Source organism: Mobula hypostoma, chromosome 18 (genome assembly GCF_963921235.1).
Source record: "Mobula hypostoma chromosome 18, sMobHyp1.1, whole genome shotgun sequence".
NCBI lineage: Eukaryota > Metazoa > Chordata > Chondrichthyes > Myliobatiformes > Myliobatidae > Mobula > Mobula hypostoma.
In genome coordinates, this window is record NC_086114.1 from 42,478,977 (window position 1) to 42,497,945 (window position 18,969).

At 42.6% G+C, this 18,969-nt stretch overlaps 1 protein-coding gene across 1 annotated transcript in view; it reads right to left on the bottom strand.

Moving 5' to 3' along the window:
- bms1 (BMS1 ribosome biogenesis factor) overlaps positions 1-18,969 on the bottom strand; it is a 93,329-nt gene that overhangs the window by 33,853 nt on the left and 40,507 nt on the right. Inside the window, exons 12-14 of the mRNA XM_063070807.1 lie at positions 12,978-13,126; positions 6,015-6,096; positions 2,368-2,450 (exon numbers count right to left, since the gene is read on the bottom strand). Of these exons, the coding sequence (XP_062926877.1) occupies positions 2,368-2,450; positions 6,015-6,096; positions 12,978-13,126 (314 nt within the window). The remainder of the gene's footprint in view (positions 1-2,367; positions 2,451-6,014; positions 6,097-12,977; positions 13,127-18,969) is intronic.

Sequence of the window (18,969 nt, forward strand, 5' to 3'; positions counted from 1 at the left end):
TCCCACATCCTGCAAGAGGAGCATTCCAACATCCTGCCTGGCATTCTCTCTACGCTAGACAATCTGAACAAAAAACTTACCAGAACCTACCCTGGCCTCTACCTGTTCTCGCCGAAGCCTGTTTGAGCCAAAGCTGCCCCACTCTGACTCAGTCCACTCCGAAAATGGCCGCTACAACGATGGCCGCTGTATATGGTGGTCTGCTTTTTAAACCTTGGCGTGCTACGTCACGCGCCTGCGCAGTGCAGACCCTTCTCCCCGAGCGGTTTTTAAAAAAAAAAACAACTTTTTCGACCCGAATTCTTCCGCTCACTTCTTCAGTTACTTGCTTCGACTGAAACAAGAACTGTTGAAATTTTCCCTTTTTAAACCTTGGCGCGCTACGTCACGCGCCTGCGCAGTGCAGACCCTTCTCCCCAAGCAGTTTAAAAAAAAAATCGACTTTTTCGACCCGAATTCTTCCACTCACTTCTTCAGCTACTTGCTTCGACTGAAACAAGTAGCTGCAGAAAACAACAAGAATCCTGTACAATACAAAATGTTTCAGGCTAAGACCTGACAAAAGCTCTTTGATCTGTAATGTTAAGACTGCTTCTCTCTTCATTGATGCTGCTTGATCAGCTATGTGTTTCCAGCATTCTGTTATGTGGAGAAGCTCCTCTTTGTTAGTTTATACCCAAATACACAATATGTCAATGGTACTAACTTATGCCTTTACAGTGTGACACATTACCTCACCTTTCAGCTGCTATTTTACAACTTAGGGAAACCGCAAGTGGACTAAGCATGGAACAATTGTTAAAAGGTTCTGGGGAAGGAGTGAAAAAATGGATTTCATGAGAAAATCTCTGATGCAGGATTAATGGATGAGACCAGCTCTGTGTTGTTACACCCAGCATTATACAGCAATGCAAACAATTCTTTACTTATTCCCCAACAGCTTTCTTTAGCTCTCCACTTACTTTTCTGCTTCGGGATGAATTTCAAAGGTTCCTTTTCTTTTCTTGCTATCAAATGTACATTCAATACAGGATAAAGGGGAGCCCAAACAAGACATAATGAACTGTATATTATTTCCTTGTATACTTAACAATCCATAAAGAGTGTTATTGCTTCAGAAGACATCTATTATGAAGCTAATCCATCCTTAGCCCCTCACTAGCTGTAGCTAAGATGAGACCTGCAAATTACACTGCATTTGCAAGACTCTCACCGAAAACCCTCATTTTCAAACACCCTACCGCCTTGCCACAACCTCACTCTCAAACTCCCTACCTCCTTACCACACCTCACTCTCAAACTCCCTACCTCCTTGCCCCAACACCTCATTCTCAAACTCCCTACCTCCTTACCACAACACCTCACTCTCAAACTCCCTACCTCCTTGCCCCAACACCTCACTCTCAAACCCCCTACATCCTTGCCCCAACACCTCATTCTCAAACTCCCTACCTCCTTACCACAACACCTCACTCTCAAACTCCCTACCTCCTTGCCCCAACACCTCACTCTCAAACCCCCTACATCCTTGCCCCAACACCTCACTCTCAAACCCCCTACCTCCTTGCCCCAACACCTCACTCTCAAACTCCCTACCTCCGTACCACAACACCGCACTCTCAAACTCCCCTGGCACTTAAGTTTCTGCATTCCATTTCCATGATCTGAAACTCCAATTTCAAAGCCCTGACCCCAAAAAATTCCTCCTAGTCTAACCACACCTACACTAATTTATTATTTCACTTTTATGAAACATTTCTGTCAGCTCAGCAGATAGTCACATTTGCTCCTCACACTCTCATTGCCCAGTGGGCATCCATCCACAAAAATCCACCCTCCTGGCACTTGATCCATACCCTTCCACATCGAAGCTTGTTGAGACTCCTTAAATGCTGTCAGTGACCCTGCCTTCATCTCTGATAGTACATTCAGATACTCTCCACTTCTGGGTCAAAAAGGTGCCCTGAGATGATATCCCATCTGAACCTTTCCCCCCTTAGCCTACGTAATCTTGTTTTGTCTACCCTTGTTATAAGTAAATGTTTCCTGCAGTCAATCTATACACCTCAATAATTTCACACATCTCAATCATGTCCCCTCTAAGCTTCCTCTGCTATAGGGAGAACAGACCCGGCTTCTCCCTCCTCTCCTCATAACTAAAATACTCTAACCTAAGCAGCAGCAGGGTGAATGGCCTCTGCAGCCCCTCCAACACTACTGCATGGTATCTTGAGAAATAGGCATGATATGCATTGAATTTCATAATATAAGAACAAAATCATGATGGAAACCTATATTAATTTTAATTGTTTCCTGAATCTTCAAAAGATTAAGCTTAATAATACAAAAAGTTTCTTAAACCCAGACCTCGTGACTTTGTTTTAGTGCTTCAGGTTTCCCTTTATGAACTTCCCCTGTCTCCAGATCCTCAAATGCTCCATATAGAGAGTCTGGAAGGAAAAGAAAAACATGAAAATATTAAGGAACATAATAACTTTGATCAGGTTTCTAAATACAAATATCAGAGTAGCTGGGAAATTTTAATTCAGTTAAATAATCTGAAATAAAAATCTACTGTTTATATTGGTGATCATGAAGCTGCTGGATCATCCATCTGGTGGCAATCCATGATTTTTAACTGGCCTGACCAAGTCATTGATTGCCACTACACTTCGTAATAAAAATAAAATTGGAGGAGCCATATTGTAAAGTCATACAGCATGGAGGTCAATGTGGACCAAGACTCACATCTAAGCTAGTACCACCTGCCAGTGTTTGTCCTATATCTCTCTAAACCTTTACTATCCGTGTACCTGTACAAGTACCTTTTAAATGTTGTTAGTGTACCATCCCCTGACAGATCATTCCATACTATGACCACTCCCAGGTGAAAAAGTTGCCCTTCAGGCTCCTATTAAATCTCTCCCCTCTCACCTTAAACCAAAGTCCTCTAGTTCTTGATTCCCCAACCCTGGGGAAAAAAAAACATTGTGTAACACCCTATGCCATATCCTTCCATTCTTGAAGAATTAGGAATGTGGCTTCAGTTCATCCTTCACACCCAGTTTGGGAAAGGTATCACAAATAGAAGCCAGCCCATCACCACCACAAGGTACCATCCCACTCTGCATTGTCTTTATGCAACAGCATCTATAAGAGTGTTTTACATTGACTCCAGATCTCACGAAGTCTCATATCAAGCAGATTAAATACAGGTGTCCCCCGCTTTTCGAACGTTCGCTTCACAAAACCTCACTGTTACGGAAGAATTACATTAGTTCCCTTTTTGCTTTCAGTTGTTTTCACTGTTACAAAGAAAGGCAGCGTGCGAAAAAAAATCAGCGCTCGCCCCGAGCAGCCGCTCTCCCCCGGATTCGGAACTGCATTCTCGTCAGCATTGCTTAAACACGTGCCTGTGAGCAGTCATTTGCAAGATGAATTCTAAGGTGTCGGAAAAGCCTAAAAGAGCTCACAAGGGTGTTACACTTAGCATAAAACTAGACATAATTAAGCATTTCGATCGTGGTGAACGAAGTAAGGACAAAGTGAGTTTGGCTTGTGGAAGCTGACAAAGATGATGTTGAAGAGGTTTTGGCATCCCATGAACAAGAACTGATAGATGAAGAGCTGATGCAATTGGAAGAAGAACGGATAACAATCGAAACCGAATGCAGTAGTGAACTGAACATGATGCAACTGCGTGAGATTTTCACTGCAATGATAAAGCACGACTTTAATTTTCAAAGGGTACGTAGGTTTAGGGGATATTTGCAAGATGGTTTGAGTCCTTACAAAGAACTGTATGATCTAAAAATGCGCAAGACTCAGCAGCCACAGCAGATGACGAACCTCGACCTTCAACATTGAGGCAGGCAGTCATAGGAGAAGATGAGCTGCCTGCTCTAATGGAAATAGACGACGAGATGACACCCCAGTGTCCCACCACCCCAACACCCAGGCCGCGGACAGATACCGATTCGCAGAGAATGCAGCGGTAGCCAGGAGGCACACAGCACATCTTTAAGAAAAAAGCTGAAATAAACATGCTAATTAATTAGGTGCCGCCCGACACGTAATTGTCAGCCCAGATCAGAGACGACGCAATCGGAAATTGGCACTGATCTGGACCGACAATTACGTGCTGGGCGGCACCTAATTAATTAGCATGTTTATTTCAGCTTTTTTCTTAAAGATTCGCTGTGTGCCTCCCAGCTACCGCTGCACCCCTGCATGCTTCGCGGTTCGGTATCGGTCGGCAGCCTAGAGGGTGGGGGCCACTGCACCACCCAACCTGCGACAACTCAGTCTAACACACCATCATCAGTGTGCTCGGCACTGAACCAATTCCAGTAAGTGATTCTACACTGTACATACATTATTACTACTTTATATTGGCTGTGTATTTTTACGTGTTATTTGGTATGATTTGGCAGCTTCATAGCCTAAAGGTTACTGGAGGGAGTGTTTCTGCCAACAGCACTTGTGTGAGATTTTCGCTATGGAGAGCAGTGCAGTAATGATTATGGAAAAGTATTTCTACTTTATATAGGCTGTGTATTTTTACATGTTATTTGGCATGATTTGGCAGCTTCATAGCTTAAAGGTTACTGGAGGGCGCTTGCGCTGTGTTTTTGCCAACAGCGCTTGCGTGAGATTTTTGCTATGGAGAACAGTTCAGTAATGATTGTGGAAAAGTATTTCTACTTTATATAGGCTGTATATTTATCATATCATTCCTGCTTTTACTATATGTTACTGTTATTTTAGGTTTTATGTGTTATTTGGCATGATTTGGTAGGTTATTTTTGGGTCTGCGAACGCTCACAAAATTTTCCCAGATAAATAAATGGTAATTGCTTCTTCGCTTTACGACATTTCGGCTTATGAACTGTTTCGTAGGAACGCTCTACCTTCGGATGGCAGGGGAAACCTGTACTGATAAAACATTCAGTTGATGAACTGGTGTTTACCCAAGCCAAGCACTGCTCTGATGAGACACAGTACTCTAGATGGGCATTTCCACTGACTGAGGTTCCTGAAGACTGGACAGGTGGTGAGAGAAGGAATGCGTGGGGAAAATACTGCTCGACTGCTCCTTGCCACTCTACGTATCACACACACTTTTGCCTATGAAGATACTGCTAGGAGTTACTCCCAAAGCTTTCCAATCAGCTATGACAACTTGTAAAATAATAGTGTAATACTCCATTTGCCTGTATAAGTGCAGCTTCAAAAATACTCAAACTATCCAGGATAAAACTACCTTGCAGCTGGTAACTCACCAAATATTTTTAACACTTTCATCCTTCATCATGGGCCACAGTAGCATACTATCCAAAAAAAATGCAGCTTGTCTCAATTGCACCCCCCGAATCTTTCTCTTCCCCCTGCTCTTTCATGGTCAGCTCTGGATTGAGGTGATTACTCCCATCCCAGTTTTGTGGGTTCTAATGATATAAAGCAGGAGGTACTTGACTGTATAGGAGGTTGATAGATCAGGAAATAGTGTGCCCCCTTCTCTGTTTACAACGAGCTTCTGAGTCCTCCCAACACAGGGACTCAAAGTCCTTCATACCATTCCAAATGCTCTCCCTCCACTGTGAGCAGGCTAGTTTTGCCACAAGTGTGTGGAAAAAGCTGCCAAAGGAAATGGTAGAGGAAGGTACAATTACAGTGTTTAAAAGACATTTGGACAGATACATGGATAGGAAAGGTTCGGAGGGATATGAGCCAAACTCAATCAAATAGACACCTTGACCAGCATAGGTACATTCAGCCAAAGTGCTCATTTCCATGCTGTGTAACTCTGCAGGCCACAGATGCTGCCTGACCTGCTGAGATTTCTCCAGCATTTTTTGTTTTATTCCCTATCACCTTCATGTGACTGTCAGCTGAAAAAGCCCAACAAGTGACTCTATTAAGGGATAATTATTGTGGGTAATAATTACTGCCAAACCAACAATATCCATATCGTGTAACCAAATAAAAAAATGTTTCACTTAAATGCCACTTACCATCTTCTTCAAGGAGAGCAGTGGCATCCTGATCTGATTCCCATTTTCCTGTCACAAAGCAATCCTGGACACTATTCCTTACCTGCATTTAAAAAAAAAGAACATCACTGAACAAAAAACCTACACCTATCAGTATTGAGTAGCAAGATATCTCACTGGCATTCATGTATTAAACCAAAAAGTTCCGGTAAGATGGCGGTGCGCTTGGATGACCACTCCAGGTTCAATCAAAGGTGTTTGCTTGTCTTATATTATTTTTACAATTGCAAGTCACTACTGGGTACTAAGAACATCAACACTATCCCGTCAGTGAGACATGGGCTATATTTTCTTACTTTGTGACTGCACGTTTTTCTGAAATCCTAACCATATGCGCTTTTCATGCTACGTGCAGTGTGCTGGTGGTAATGCATTTTGCACCTCAGCCCCAGAGGAACGTTGTTTTGTTTGGCTATAGTCATGTACAGTTGAATGATAATTAATTTTGAACTTGAGGCTTTCTTCTGTCTGACAGTCTGAATTGCTGATTTATGTATTTTCTGGCTGGTGGTTACTATACTATTGGAAAAATTTCATTCACACCTGCAAACAAAATTCCTTTCTACTTCCCAGTGCGAAATCATAAGCACAACATACCAAGCAAGTGTTATTTACTGAACAAACTACTGGAGGAGCTCAGCAGGACAAGCACCGTCTGTGGAGGCATAGGGATAGCTTGCGTTTCAGCTCGAGACTCTGCGTCAGGACTGAAAGTAGAAGGGGGGAGTGAGATAGAGGCAGGTGACAGATAGGTGGAAGTAGATGAGGAGGGTGATGGGAAGATGGAGTCAGGAGACAGTGGTTGGTGGGTCTTAGGAGACATAAGGAAAGAGGAAAAACAATGGAGCCAGATGTGAGGAGGAGAGAATAGAGGCAGAGACATCGGCTGAAAGGTGTAAGTGAAAACAAAAGGCTGCAGCTGATGATTTAGGACAAGGAAAGGTTACACGTGAAGCCAAATAAGGGAGGGATAAGGGGCAGCTGAAACCAGTTTGAGGGAATAGGAAAATTAAAGGTACAACATGTGGGTGAAAAAGAACCTGGGTGACAGCCCAGTTGGGGGTGGGGTGGGGACGAGGATGGAGACAAAAGAACACAGGGAGTGTGGGTTACCGGTTTGGAAAATACAAAATTGATACCATTAGGCAGTGCACGATCTAGACTGCTGCTCTTAGGTCTCATTCTGGCAGCGAAGGCCAAGGAAGGACAGGTTGGTGTGGAAACAGAAGAGGAATTGAAATGGTGTGCAACTGGGAGCTCAGCACAAGTGTTGCACTACATGGTCACCTAGTGTATGCTCAGTCACGCCAGCGTGGAGTCTGTATCGAGAATACTAAAAGCAGTTGCTATGATTGGATGAGGTGGGCGTGAATCTCTGCCTCACCTGGAAGGTGGTGAGAGAGGAAGTGCTGGGAAAGGTCAGCACTTCCTGCACTTGCACGGAAATTTGCCAGGGACCATTGAGCACATCTACATGAAACGTAGCCATAGAAAAGCAGCATCAATCACCACAGATCCTCACCACACAGACCATGCTCTTTTCTCGCTGCTGCCATCAAGTAGAAAGTACAAGAGCCTCAGGACTTGCTCTCACAGGTTCGTGAACAGTTACTACCCTTCAACCATAAGGCTCTTGAACAGAGAGGATAACTACACTCATTTAAGGATTCTGTTACATTATTTCATGCTCTTTATTTATTGCTAATTATTTATATCTGCATTTGCACAATTTGTTTACAGTTGGGGGGTGGGAACCGAACTGAAGAGACAGAGGAAGGGGCTGTTGGCTCACAAATAGAGAAAGCTTGGAGACAGTGCGAGAGGGAGGATAGGCAGGTGATAGAGAAGGGATGTGCTCAGAACGATGGTTTGAGATGTGTCTATTTTAATGCAAGAAGCATCATGAACAAAGCGGATGAGCTTAGAGCATAGATCAGTACTTGGAGCTATGATGTTGTGGCCATTACAGAGACTTGGATGGCTCTTGGCTGGTGGAGTTTGTTAGATGTGTTCAGGAAGGTTTCCTGACACAATGTGTAGATAAGCCTGCATGAGGAGAGGCTGTACTTGATCTGGTATTGGGAAATGAACCTGGTCAAGTGTCAAGTCTCTCAATGGGAGAGCATATTGGAGATAGTGATCATAATTCTATCTCCTTTACCATAGCATTGGAGAGGGGTAGGAACAGACAAGTTAGGAAAGTGTTTAATTGGAGTAAGGGGAAATATGAAGCTATCAGGCAAGAACTTGGAAGCATAAATTGGGAACAGATCTTCTCAGGGAAATGTACTGCAGAAATGTGGCAAATGTTCAGGGGATATTTATGTGGCATTCTGCATAGTCAAGAAGAAAAGCTTATGAAAGGTTCAAAAAGCTAGGTAATGATAGAGATCAAGACAATTATAAGGTTAGCAGGAAGGAGTTTAAGAATGAAATAAGGAGAGCCAAAATGGGCCATGAGAAGGCCTTGGCGTGCAGGATTAAGGAAAACCCCCAAAGCATTCTACAAGAGGGTAAGACGTGAGAGAATAGGACCAATCATGTGTGACAGTGGAAAAGTGTGCATGGAACCAGAGGAGATAGCGGAGATACTTACTGAATACTTAGCTTCAGTATTCAAGTTTCTGTGTGTCAACATCTCTAAAGATCACCCTGGGCCCATCATATTGTTACAATTATATAGAAGGCACAACAGCAGCCGTATTTCATTAGGAGCTTGAGGAGATTTGGTATGTCACCAAAGACTCTCATAAATTTTTACAGATGTACCGTGGAGAGCATACTAACTGGTTGTCTCATTGTCTGGTATGGAGGGGCTACTGCACAGAATTGGAAAATTGCAGAGTGTTGCAGGCTCTATCATGGGCACTAGCCTCCCCTGCATCGTGGACATCTTCAAAAGGCGATGCTTGAAAAAGGCAGCATTGACTATTAAGGACCCCCATCATGTAGGACATGCCCTCTTCTCATTGCTACCATCAGGGAAGAGTAGCAAGAGCCTCAATGTTTTAGGAACAGCTTCTTCCCTTCCACAATCAGCTATCTGAACAGACAATGAACCAACCCATGAACACTACTTCTTTATATTTTGTTCCCTCTTTGCAGTACTTATTTTTTTAATATACAAATATTTCTTATTGTATTTATGTATTGCATTGTTCTGTTGATGCAAAACAAATTTCAGAACGTATGCCAGTGATATTAAACTTGATTATGATTCTGAACATATTAAAGTTAAGAAAGAAGAAGTGCTAGAACTTCTGGAAAACATTAGGATAGGTTAGTCCCTGGGCCCAGATGGGATATATCCCAGGTTACTACGGGAAATGAGGGAAAAGACAGCTGCGTCCTTGGGCGTGAGCTTTGCATTCTCACCGGCCACAGGAGTAGTACCAGTTGATTGGAGGGTGACAAATGTTATTCCTCTGTTAAAGAGAAAGAATAGGGATAACACTGGGAATTATAGACCAGTAAGTCTTGCATGACTGGTAGGCAAATTATTAGAGAGGACTTACAAATATCTAGAGGAGCACAGTCTGATTAAGGATAGTCAGCATAGTTTTGTGAGAGGTAGGTCATGCCTTACGAACTTGACTGAATTCTTTGAAGATCTGACAAAGCACACTGATGAAGGCTGGGCGGTAGATGTGGTGTATATGGATTTTTGTAATGTGTTTTAAGGTATATCTTGGTAACTCATTCAGAAAGTCAGGAGACATGGGATCTAGAGGATCTTGGCTGTTTGGATTCAGAATTGACTTGCCCATTGAAGGCAAAGGGTGGTAGCAGATAAAGTACGTTCTGCCTGGAGGTTGGTGACCAATTGTGATCTGCAGGCATCTGTTCTGGGACACTTATTTTTTGTGATTTTTATGAACGGTGTGGTTGAGGAAGTGGAAGGATGGGTTAGTAAGATTCCAGATGACACGAAGGTTGGTGGAGTTGTCGATAGTGTGGAGGATTGTTGTAGGTTGCAATGGGGCATTGACGTTTCACATAAGTGTGAAGTGATGTAGGGTAGGGGAGTCTAGGACAAGAGGACATGACTTCAGGATTGAAGGACATCCATTTAGAACAGAGATGCGGAGAAATTTCTTTAGTCAGAGGGTGGTAAATCTGTGGAATTTGTTGCCACGAGCGGCTGTGGAGGCCAAGTCATTGGGTGCATTTAAGGCAGAGATAGATAGGTTCTTGATTAGCCAGGGCATCAAAGGGTATGGGGAGAAGGCAGGGGAGTGGGGATGACTGGAAGAATTGGATCAGCCCATGACTGAATGGTGGAGCAGACTCGATCGGCCAAATGGCCTACTTCTGCTCCTATATTATATGGTGATTCATTTTGAAAGGTCAATCTTGAAGGCAGAATACAGGGTTACTGCCAGGATTCTTAAGCTTGTTGCAGGAACAGAATGATCTAGAGGTCCACATCCATAGATCCCTCAAAAGTTGTCACATGAGTTGATAGGGTTGTTAAGGTGCATGATGTGTTGGCCTTCATTAGTCAGGGGATTGAGTGCAAGAACTGTGAGATAATGTTTCAGCTCTGTAAGACTATGGTTAGACCACATTTGGAATACTGTATTCAGTTCTGACCACCTCCGTTATAGGAAGGATGAGGAAGCTTTAGAGAGGGTGCGGAGGAGATTTAACAGGATGCTGCCTGGATCAGAAGACATATCTTGTGAAGACACAAGACATAAGGAGTGAAGGAGGATGGGAGATGACTTCATACAAGTTTATAAGATGATAAGAGGCATAGATAGAGTGGATAGCCCAGAGGACCTTTACCCCAGGGTGGAAATGGCAAAATTTTAAGATGATTAAAGTATAGGGTATGACAGAGGTGTGTTCTTTACAAAGAGAGTGGTTGGGGCATGGAAACCCCTGTCAGGAAAGGTGGCAGGGGCAGATATATTAGGGACATTTAAGAAATTCTTAGATAGGCACATGGATGATAGAAAAATGGAGGGTTATATAACAGAAGGGTTAGATTGATCTTAGATTAATTCAAATGGTCAGCACAACATTGTGGGCAAAAGGGTCTGTACTGTGCTATAATGCTCTATGTTCTATATAGATCAGGAGTCGGCAACCTTTTTGCCTCTGTGGGTCGGATCGCGTATTAATGAGCAGACGGTGGGCCAGATAAATACCATAAGAACTTGAAATATGGGAATTATCCATTTAAACACATCTAGTTATGCTTTGCCTCAAATTAATGAATAACACATGCTAGAAAATCATTTGTGCTTAAGGTTGCCTACCCCTGATATAGATAGTGTCTCCTGAGATGGTGACAGAGAGAAGCAGAAAAGGTGAGAAGTATCAGAAATTTGAGGGTGGGAGGAAATTTGCCACGAAGGTGATTGAAGTGACAAGTTCTTCACAAATGCAGGAGATGGCACCAATGCAATCATCAATGCAGTGGAGAAAGAGTTGGGAGTAGTGTCAGAGTAGGTTTCAAACATGGACCTCCACGTAGCCTTCAAAAAGATGGGCCCTGTGAATGATCACTGTTCCTCAACCGTTCTTTCTCTGCTTCTCTCTAAACCTTTCAGCCCATGTTTCCACCTCTACCTCCCTTCGCCCAACCTGGCTCTACCTCTCCTCCTGCTTTTCCTCTTTCTTTATCTGTCTCTATCTATAACCAACCAGCCAGCCTCCTGACTCCACCCTTGTTGGAGGGGATATGGAGTCACAAACATTCCCAGAGATCTGAGTTGACAAGTTGAGCAATTCATTATTTAGTTTGAGACAATGTCCAGACAAGCCACCGGGAAGAGCGAAGGCAAAGGTATTGACCTCTGACCATAATGTAACATCATGGCTTCACCAATACACCAGTGCAAGGGCTGCTCCAATCCTCAGACTCAACATTTACTGTCCCAATGCTCTTCAGGTTGACTTCAGACATTCTACTTCTGTTCAAAACTGTACTCCAACATTTATCTCGAGTGATACAGTTGGTAGAGTCACTGGCTCAGCATCAAAGACCTTGGTTCAGTTCTGATTTGGGATGCTGTCTCTGTGGAGTGTGCATGTTCTCCCTGCAACCTCATGGGTTTCCTCAAGGAAGGCAGTCAATTACCTGCACTGGGTGTCTGTGCTGATTTTGTTTGTTTACAGCCAATCGAGAAAACAAGGCAACATACACTTTTTGATATCCTTTGTTGATAAATATTAGGAACTAATACAGTTTTATAGAACTGTAGCAGTATTGGTAGTATTCTCATTTGTTCTGTATTTACTTAAATATGTAATTTGTTACTCAGTTTGTCCTTTTTATATCTTTTTAACTATTTTATTGAACCTTCGGCTAATTGGGGCAGCCGCTAAGTTGGGTCCCAATGTGTGCCAATCAACTGCAATGTCATCAAGTCATGAAATGTAGCAGAAAATGCAGAAGGATAAAGATGGGGGAAGTGAACAGAATCTTAGCAAGAGTAATGTAGTACTTTGGACATGATCAACAAATTGAGGAGTGGAAGGGGTGTGGTGGAAAAATGCCTAATGCCAAGGCAATGCTGGTGCATGGGAAAGATCACTGCAGCAGTCCAGTGATTAAGCAGAAGTCCAAAGTGAGAAAGGGCTTCATCACCAGTAAAAAGGGAAACATGAACTGCTAAAGAAAGCACTGGTCACATCTCATTGGCAATGCAACTTTTAGTTTTGTATTCTGGCCATCTGGTAAGATAGCAAATTGACATTCATAAAATCAAGAATGGTATTTGGGGAGATATTCGCCTGGAGGTTGAAGCATAACTGGTTAAACAGGAATGCAGCAGAACGGTTAGAATGAGGACATATGGTGGGGATGGAGTGTAAGACTGAGGTGATTAGAATATAGGAATGCTACACGATACTTGAATTCAAAACCAGGACGAATGAGTACAAATCCAGGGCACAATTTGCCATCAGCCTTACCTCCTCCAAGTCCCAGTCAAGAGGATTCTTCACCAGAAATATCGAGGAATCCACACCACTGTCTTTGCTTCTGGATTCTTGGTCTTGCTTGCTAACATGGAAAATTCCTCCCAGTATATCACCTTCCTCGTCCTCCTTGTCTTCACTAACTGAAATAACGATAACAAAAAGGCCATCCTTACATAAATTGCATATGGAGAGCTTCATCCTCTCTTCCACCCCTGCCTCTTTTATGCTGGGAAAAGCCAGGTCAGATTCTACGGGTCGTTCTGCTATTCGATTAGCTCATGGCTATTCACTCTGTCAATTCCATTACCAATGCTGATTCCATAGTCTTAATTCTTTACTTAACAAAATCTGCGTGCCACAGTGAAGGTTTAGACCCAGTCTTACTCTGGGGACTTCTACATAGAACGTAGAATAGTAAAGCTCAGTACAGGCCCTTTGGTAGGTACATGGTAGAGGCAGATATATTAGCGATGTACAAGTGATCCTTACGATAGGCACATAGATGAAAGAAAAATGGACGGCTATATCCTTACGCAGGTTCGAATTCTGCTAACTATGCCACTTGTTAGATTCTGATGTTTTCATCCAACGCTTTTCTCAGAAGTTAGGAAAGAGGCACAAAATGTGTTGCTCACAATTATTCAACAAAGAGAGTTGAAAACAGGCAATGATACAGGTCAGCTAATTTAGGAGAGGGAGAGTCAAATGAGAAACACAAAGACAAAGATAATGCAACATGGAGTAGCTTTCTCATATATAAGGAAAATTCCATTCAAATTCACAGGTAAGTCAACCAATAAGAAAGCCCTTATTCAAATAATGCAGCAGCAGAGAAGCTTCCAGAACTTTACAAAACCTTACAGAATCATACTATTGTAATCATTAGGTAACATACTGAACAACTACATATAGAGTACTGTGCTAAAGTCTTAGACACATATATATAGCTAGGGCGCCTAAGATTTTTACCCAGTACTGTAGTAACTTACATTGTATTGCATGTAGTATTGCACTGACTGCTGCCATATTAAAAAATCATAACATATGTGAGTGATGATAAATCTGATTCTGATATGGGTCTCTATTGTGGACTGAGAGTTGCAAAATGTTCTTTTTTAACTTCATCATCCCACAGGACTTGTTTCCAAAATGCATCAGGCTTGTTTAGATGTTCCATTGGCAAGCTTCTGATGCTGAATTTTGGCCGCAATGAGCAAAGGTATGTTTGGAGAAAAAAGGGTGCAGAATTTCATGAAAAGAACATCTCTCCAAATATTAAGCACGGGGTTGGATCAATCATGTTTTGGGTTTGTGTTGCAGCCAGTGGCACTGGGAACACTTACTGGTAGAGAGAAGAATGAATTCAATTAAATACCAGCAAATTCTGGAAGAAAACATCACACCGACCGTACAAAAGCTGAAGATGAAAGGAGGACGGCTTCTACAACAGGATAATGATCCTAAGCACACCTCAAAATCCATGATGGACTACCTCAAGAGGCACAAGCTGAAGGTTTTGCCATGGCCCTCACAGTCCCCTGACTTAAACATCATCGAGAATCTGTGTATAGACCTCAAAAGAGCAGTGCATGCAAGATGGTCCAAGAATCTCAGAACTAGAAGCCTTTTGCAAGGAAGAATGGGCGAAAATCCTCCAAACAAGAATTGAAAGATTCTAAGCTGGCTACAGAAAGCGTTTACAAGCTGTGATACTTGCCAAAGGGGATGTTACTAAGTACTGTAATGCAGGGTGCCCAAACTTTTGCTTAAGGCCCTTTTCCTCTTTTGTTATTTTGAAACTGTAAAAGATGGAAATAAAAAAAGTTTTCTTGCTTAAAATATTAAAGAAATGTGTCATCTTTAACTTTATGCCTTCTGGAAATCAGTTCATCTTTTACTCACTTAACTATTCACAGTAACAGAAATTTTGACTGGGGTTGCCCAAACTTTTGCATGCTACTGTACCTCACAACTTTTGAATTCAATTCTCAACTAATGAAGACCAACACATCAAAGGCTTTTATAACCACCCTAATAACTTTTGCAGCAACTTTCAGGGATCTAGGGACTTGGGCCCCAAGTTCCCCTGTTCCTCCATGCAGCTAAGAATCCTGCTATTAACCTTCTACTCTGCCTTCAAGTTCAATCTTCCAAAGTGTACTGATTAACAATTTTCCAGATTGAACCTCATCTGCCATTTCTCTGCCCTGTCAATGCAACATTGTATTCGACAACAACCTTCCACAACATCACTGACTTTTGTGTCATCTGGAAACTTACTCATCTTCATCCTTTATATAAAAAAAACAGAGTCAGGGTTCCACAACAGATCTCTGTGGAACGTGACTGGTTACCGACTTCCAGGATGACTACAGTCCATCGACACAGCACTGCACCCCACCCCCCCCGCTTTCTATAGGCAAACCAATTCCAAATCCACATAACCAATTTCCATGGATCTCATGCCTCCTGAATTTCTGGATGAGGCTACACTGGGGAACGTTGTCAAATGTCTAAGGAAAATCCATCCACACTCATTGTGCTACCTTCATCAATTTGTTTTGTCACTTCCTTGAAAAAGTCAATCAGGCTCAGGAAGCATGACATACCCATTACAAAGGAATGCTGACAATCCCTAATAATACTGTACTTCTCCCAATGCTCATAAATCTTGTCACCAAATATCCTCTCCATTAGTATGCTTACGACAAATGCAAGACTCATTGGTCTATCATTCCCAGGATTATACCAATTACCTTTCTTAAACAATAGAACATTTGCCAACCTGCAATCCTCTCAGACTACTCCTCTGGCTATGGAGGACGCAAGTATTATCGTCAACATCCCAGCAAACTCTTCTCTCATTTCCTACAGTAACCTGGGGTGAATTCCATCTGGTCCTGGGGACTTACCTATCCTAATGTTTTTCAAAAGTTTAGACACTACCTCTTCCTTATTCTCAACATGCTGCATCACATTAGTCTGTTCTACGCTGCCCTCTCATTTGTCAAAGTTGCTCTCCCTGGTCAATGCTGATGCAAAGTATTCATTAAGAACTCCCCATCTGCCTCTAAGCACATTTCTCTCTTTATTCCTCCTGCTCCCCACATATGTTGGGGTTTCCCTCAACCCTACTCTCCAAGGCCTTCACCAAGGTACGATGTTGTGGCCATCACTGAATCGTGGCTGAAGGATGGTTGTAGTTAGGAGCTGAATGTCCAAGGTCACACGTTATATCGGAGGGATAGGAAGGTAGGCAGAGAGGGTGGCATGGCTCTACTGGTAAAGAATGGAATCAAATCAGTAGAAAGATGTGACATAGGATTGGAAGATGTTGAATACTTGTGGGTTGAGTTAAGAAACTGCAAGGGTAAAAGGACGTTGATGGCAGTTATATACAGGGCACCCAACAGTGGCTGGGAGGTGGACCACGGGTTACAACAGGAAATAGGAAAGGTGAGTCAAAAGGGCAATGTTATGGTAGTCATGGGAGATTTCAACGTGCAGGTCGATTGGGAAAATCAGGTTGGTAATGGATCTCAACAGAGTGAGTTTGTTGAATGCCTAAGAGATAGCTTTTTAAACCAGTTTGTCATTGAGCCTACCAGGGGATCAGCTGTACTGGATTGGGTGTTATGTCATGAACCGGAGGCGATTAAGGAGCTTAAGGTAAAAGAACCCTTAGGAACCAGTGATCACAATATGATTGAGTTCAACTTGAAATTTAATAGGGAGAAAGTAAAGTCTGATGTAGCAGTATTTCAGTGGAGCAAGGGAAATTACACTGGTATGAGAGAGGAGTTGGCCAAAGTAAATCTGAGGGAGCTGCTGGCAGGGATGTCAGCAGAGCAGCAATGGTGTGCATTTCTGGGAAAAATGAGGAAGGTGCAGGACATGTGTATTCCAAAAATGAAGTAGTACTCAAATGGTAAAATAGTACAACTGTGGCTGACAAGGGAAGTTAAAGCTATTGTAAAAGCAAAGAAAGGGCATACAACAAAGCAAAAATTATTGGGAAGATAGAGGATTGGGAAGTTTTTAAAAACCTACAGAGAGGAACTAAAAAAATAATTAGAAGGGAAAAGATGAAATATGAAAGCAAGCTAGCAAATAATATCAAAGTGGATAATAAAAAGTTTTTTCAAGTATGTTAAAAATAAAAGAGAAATGAGAGTGGATATAGGACCACTAGAAAATGAAGCAGAAGAAATAATAACGGGGGACAAGGAGATGGCTGATGAACTAAATGAGTATTTTGCATCAGTCTTCACTATGGAAGACACTAGCAATATGCCTAATGTTGTAGTGTGTGGAGGAAGAGAAGTGGGTGCAGTTACTGTTACAAGAGAGAAGGTATTCAAAAAGCTGAAGAACTGCACCCTAAGGTTCTGAGAGAGAAATAATCTTTCAAAAATCATTGGACTCATGCATGGTGCCAGAGGACTGGAAAATTGCATATGTTACTCCACTCTTTAAGAAAGGAGGAAGGCAGCAGAAGGGAAATTATAGACCAGTTAGCCTGACCTCAGTGGTTGGGAAGATGTTGGAGTCAATTGTTAAGGATGAGGTGATGGAGTACTTGGTGGCACAGGACAAGTTAGTATAAAGTCAGCATGGTTTCCTTCAGGAAAAGTCCTGCCTGATGAACCTGTTGGAATTCTTTGAGGAGATTACAAGTAAGATAGATAAAGGGGATGCAGTGGATGTTGTATATTTGGACTTTCAGAAGGCCTTTGACAAGGTGCCACACATGAGGCTGCTTACCAAATTAAGAGTCCATGGTATTACAGGAAAGTTAATAACATGATTAGAGCATTGGCTGATTGGTAGGAGGCAGCGAGTAGGAATAATAGGATCCTTTTCTGGTTGGTTGCCAGTGACTAGTGGTGTTCCACAGGGGTCAATGTTGGGACCACTTCTTTTTATGCTGTATATAAATGATTTGGATGATGGAATAGATGGCTTTGTTGCCAAGTTTGCAGATGATACGAAGATTGGTGGAGGGGCATGTAGTGTTGAGGAAACAGGTAGGATGCAGAAGGACTTATACAGATTAGCAGAATGGTCAAGAAAGTGGCAAATTAAATACAATGTTGGAAAATGCACGGTCATGCACTTTGGTAGTAGAAATAAGTGTTCCGATTATTTTCTAAACGGGGAGAAAATCCAGGAATCTGAGATGCAGAGGGACTTGGGAGACCTTGTGCAGAACACCCTGAAGGTTAACTTGCAGGTTGAGTCGGTAGTGAGGAAGGCAAGTGCCATGTTAGTATTCATTTCAAGAGGTCTAGAATATAAGAGCAATGATGTGATGCTAAGGCTTTGTAAGGCACTGGTGAGGCCACATCTTGAGTATTGTGAGCAGTTTTGGGCCCCTCATCTTCGAAAAGATGTGCTGGCATTGGACAGGGTCCAGAGGAGGTTCACAAGGATGATTCCAGAAATGAAAGGGTTATCATACAAGGAACATTTGATGGCTTTGGATCTGTACTCACTGGAGTTCAGAAGGATGAGGGTGGATCTCATTGAAACCTTTTGAATGTAGGAAGGCCTAGACAGAGTAGATGTGGAAAGGATATTTCCCATGGTGGGAGAGTCTAGGACAAGAGGGTACAGCCTCTGGATAGAGGGGTGCCCTTTTGAAACAGAGATGCAGAGAAATTTCTTGAGCCAAAAGATGGTGAACTTGTGGAATTTGTTGCTACATGCAGCTCTGGAGGTCAGGTTGTTGGGTGTATTTAAGTCAGAATTGATAGGTTCTTGATTGGACATGGCATCAAAGGTTACAGGGAGAAAGCCAGGAACTGGGGTTGAGGAGGGGATAGAAAAAAGGATCAGCCACAATTGAATGGCGGAGCAGACTCGATGGGCCAGATGGCCCAATTCTGCTCCTGTGTCTTATGGTCTTCTCATGTACCCTTCTAGCTCTCCAAGATCCTTCTTGGCTACCTTATAACTTTCAAGCAACCTGTGTAATCTTTGC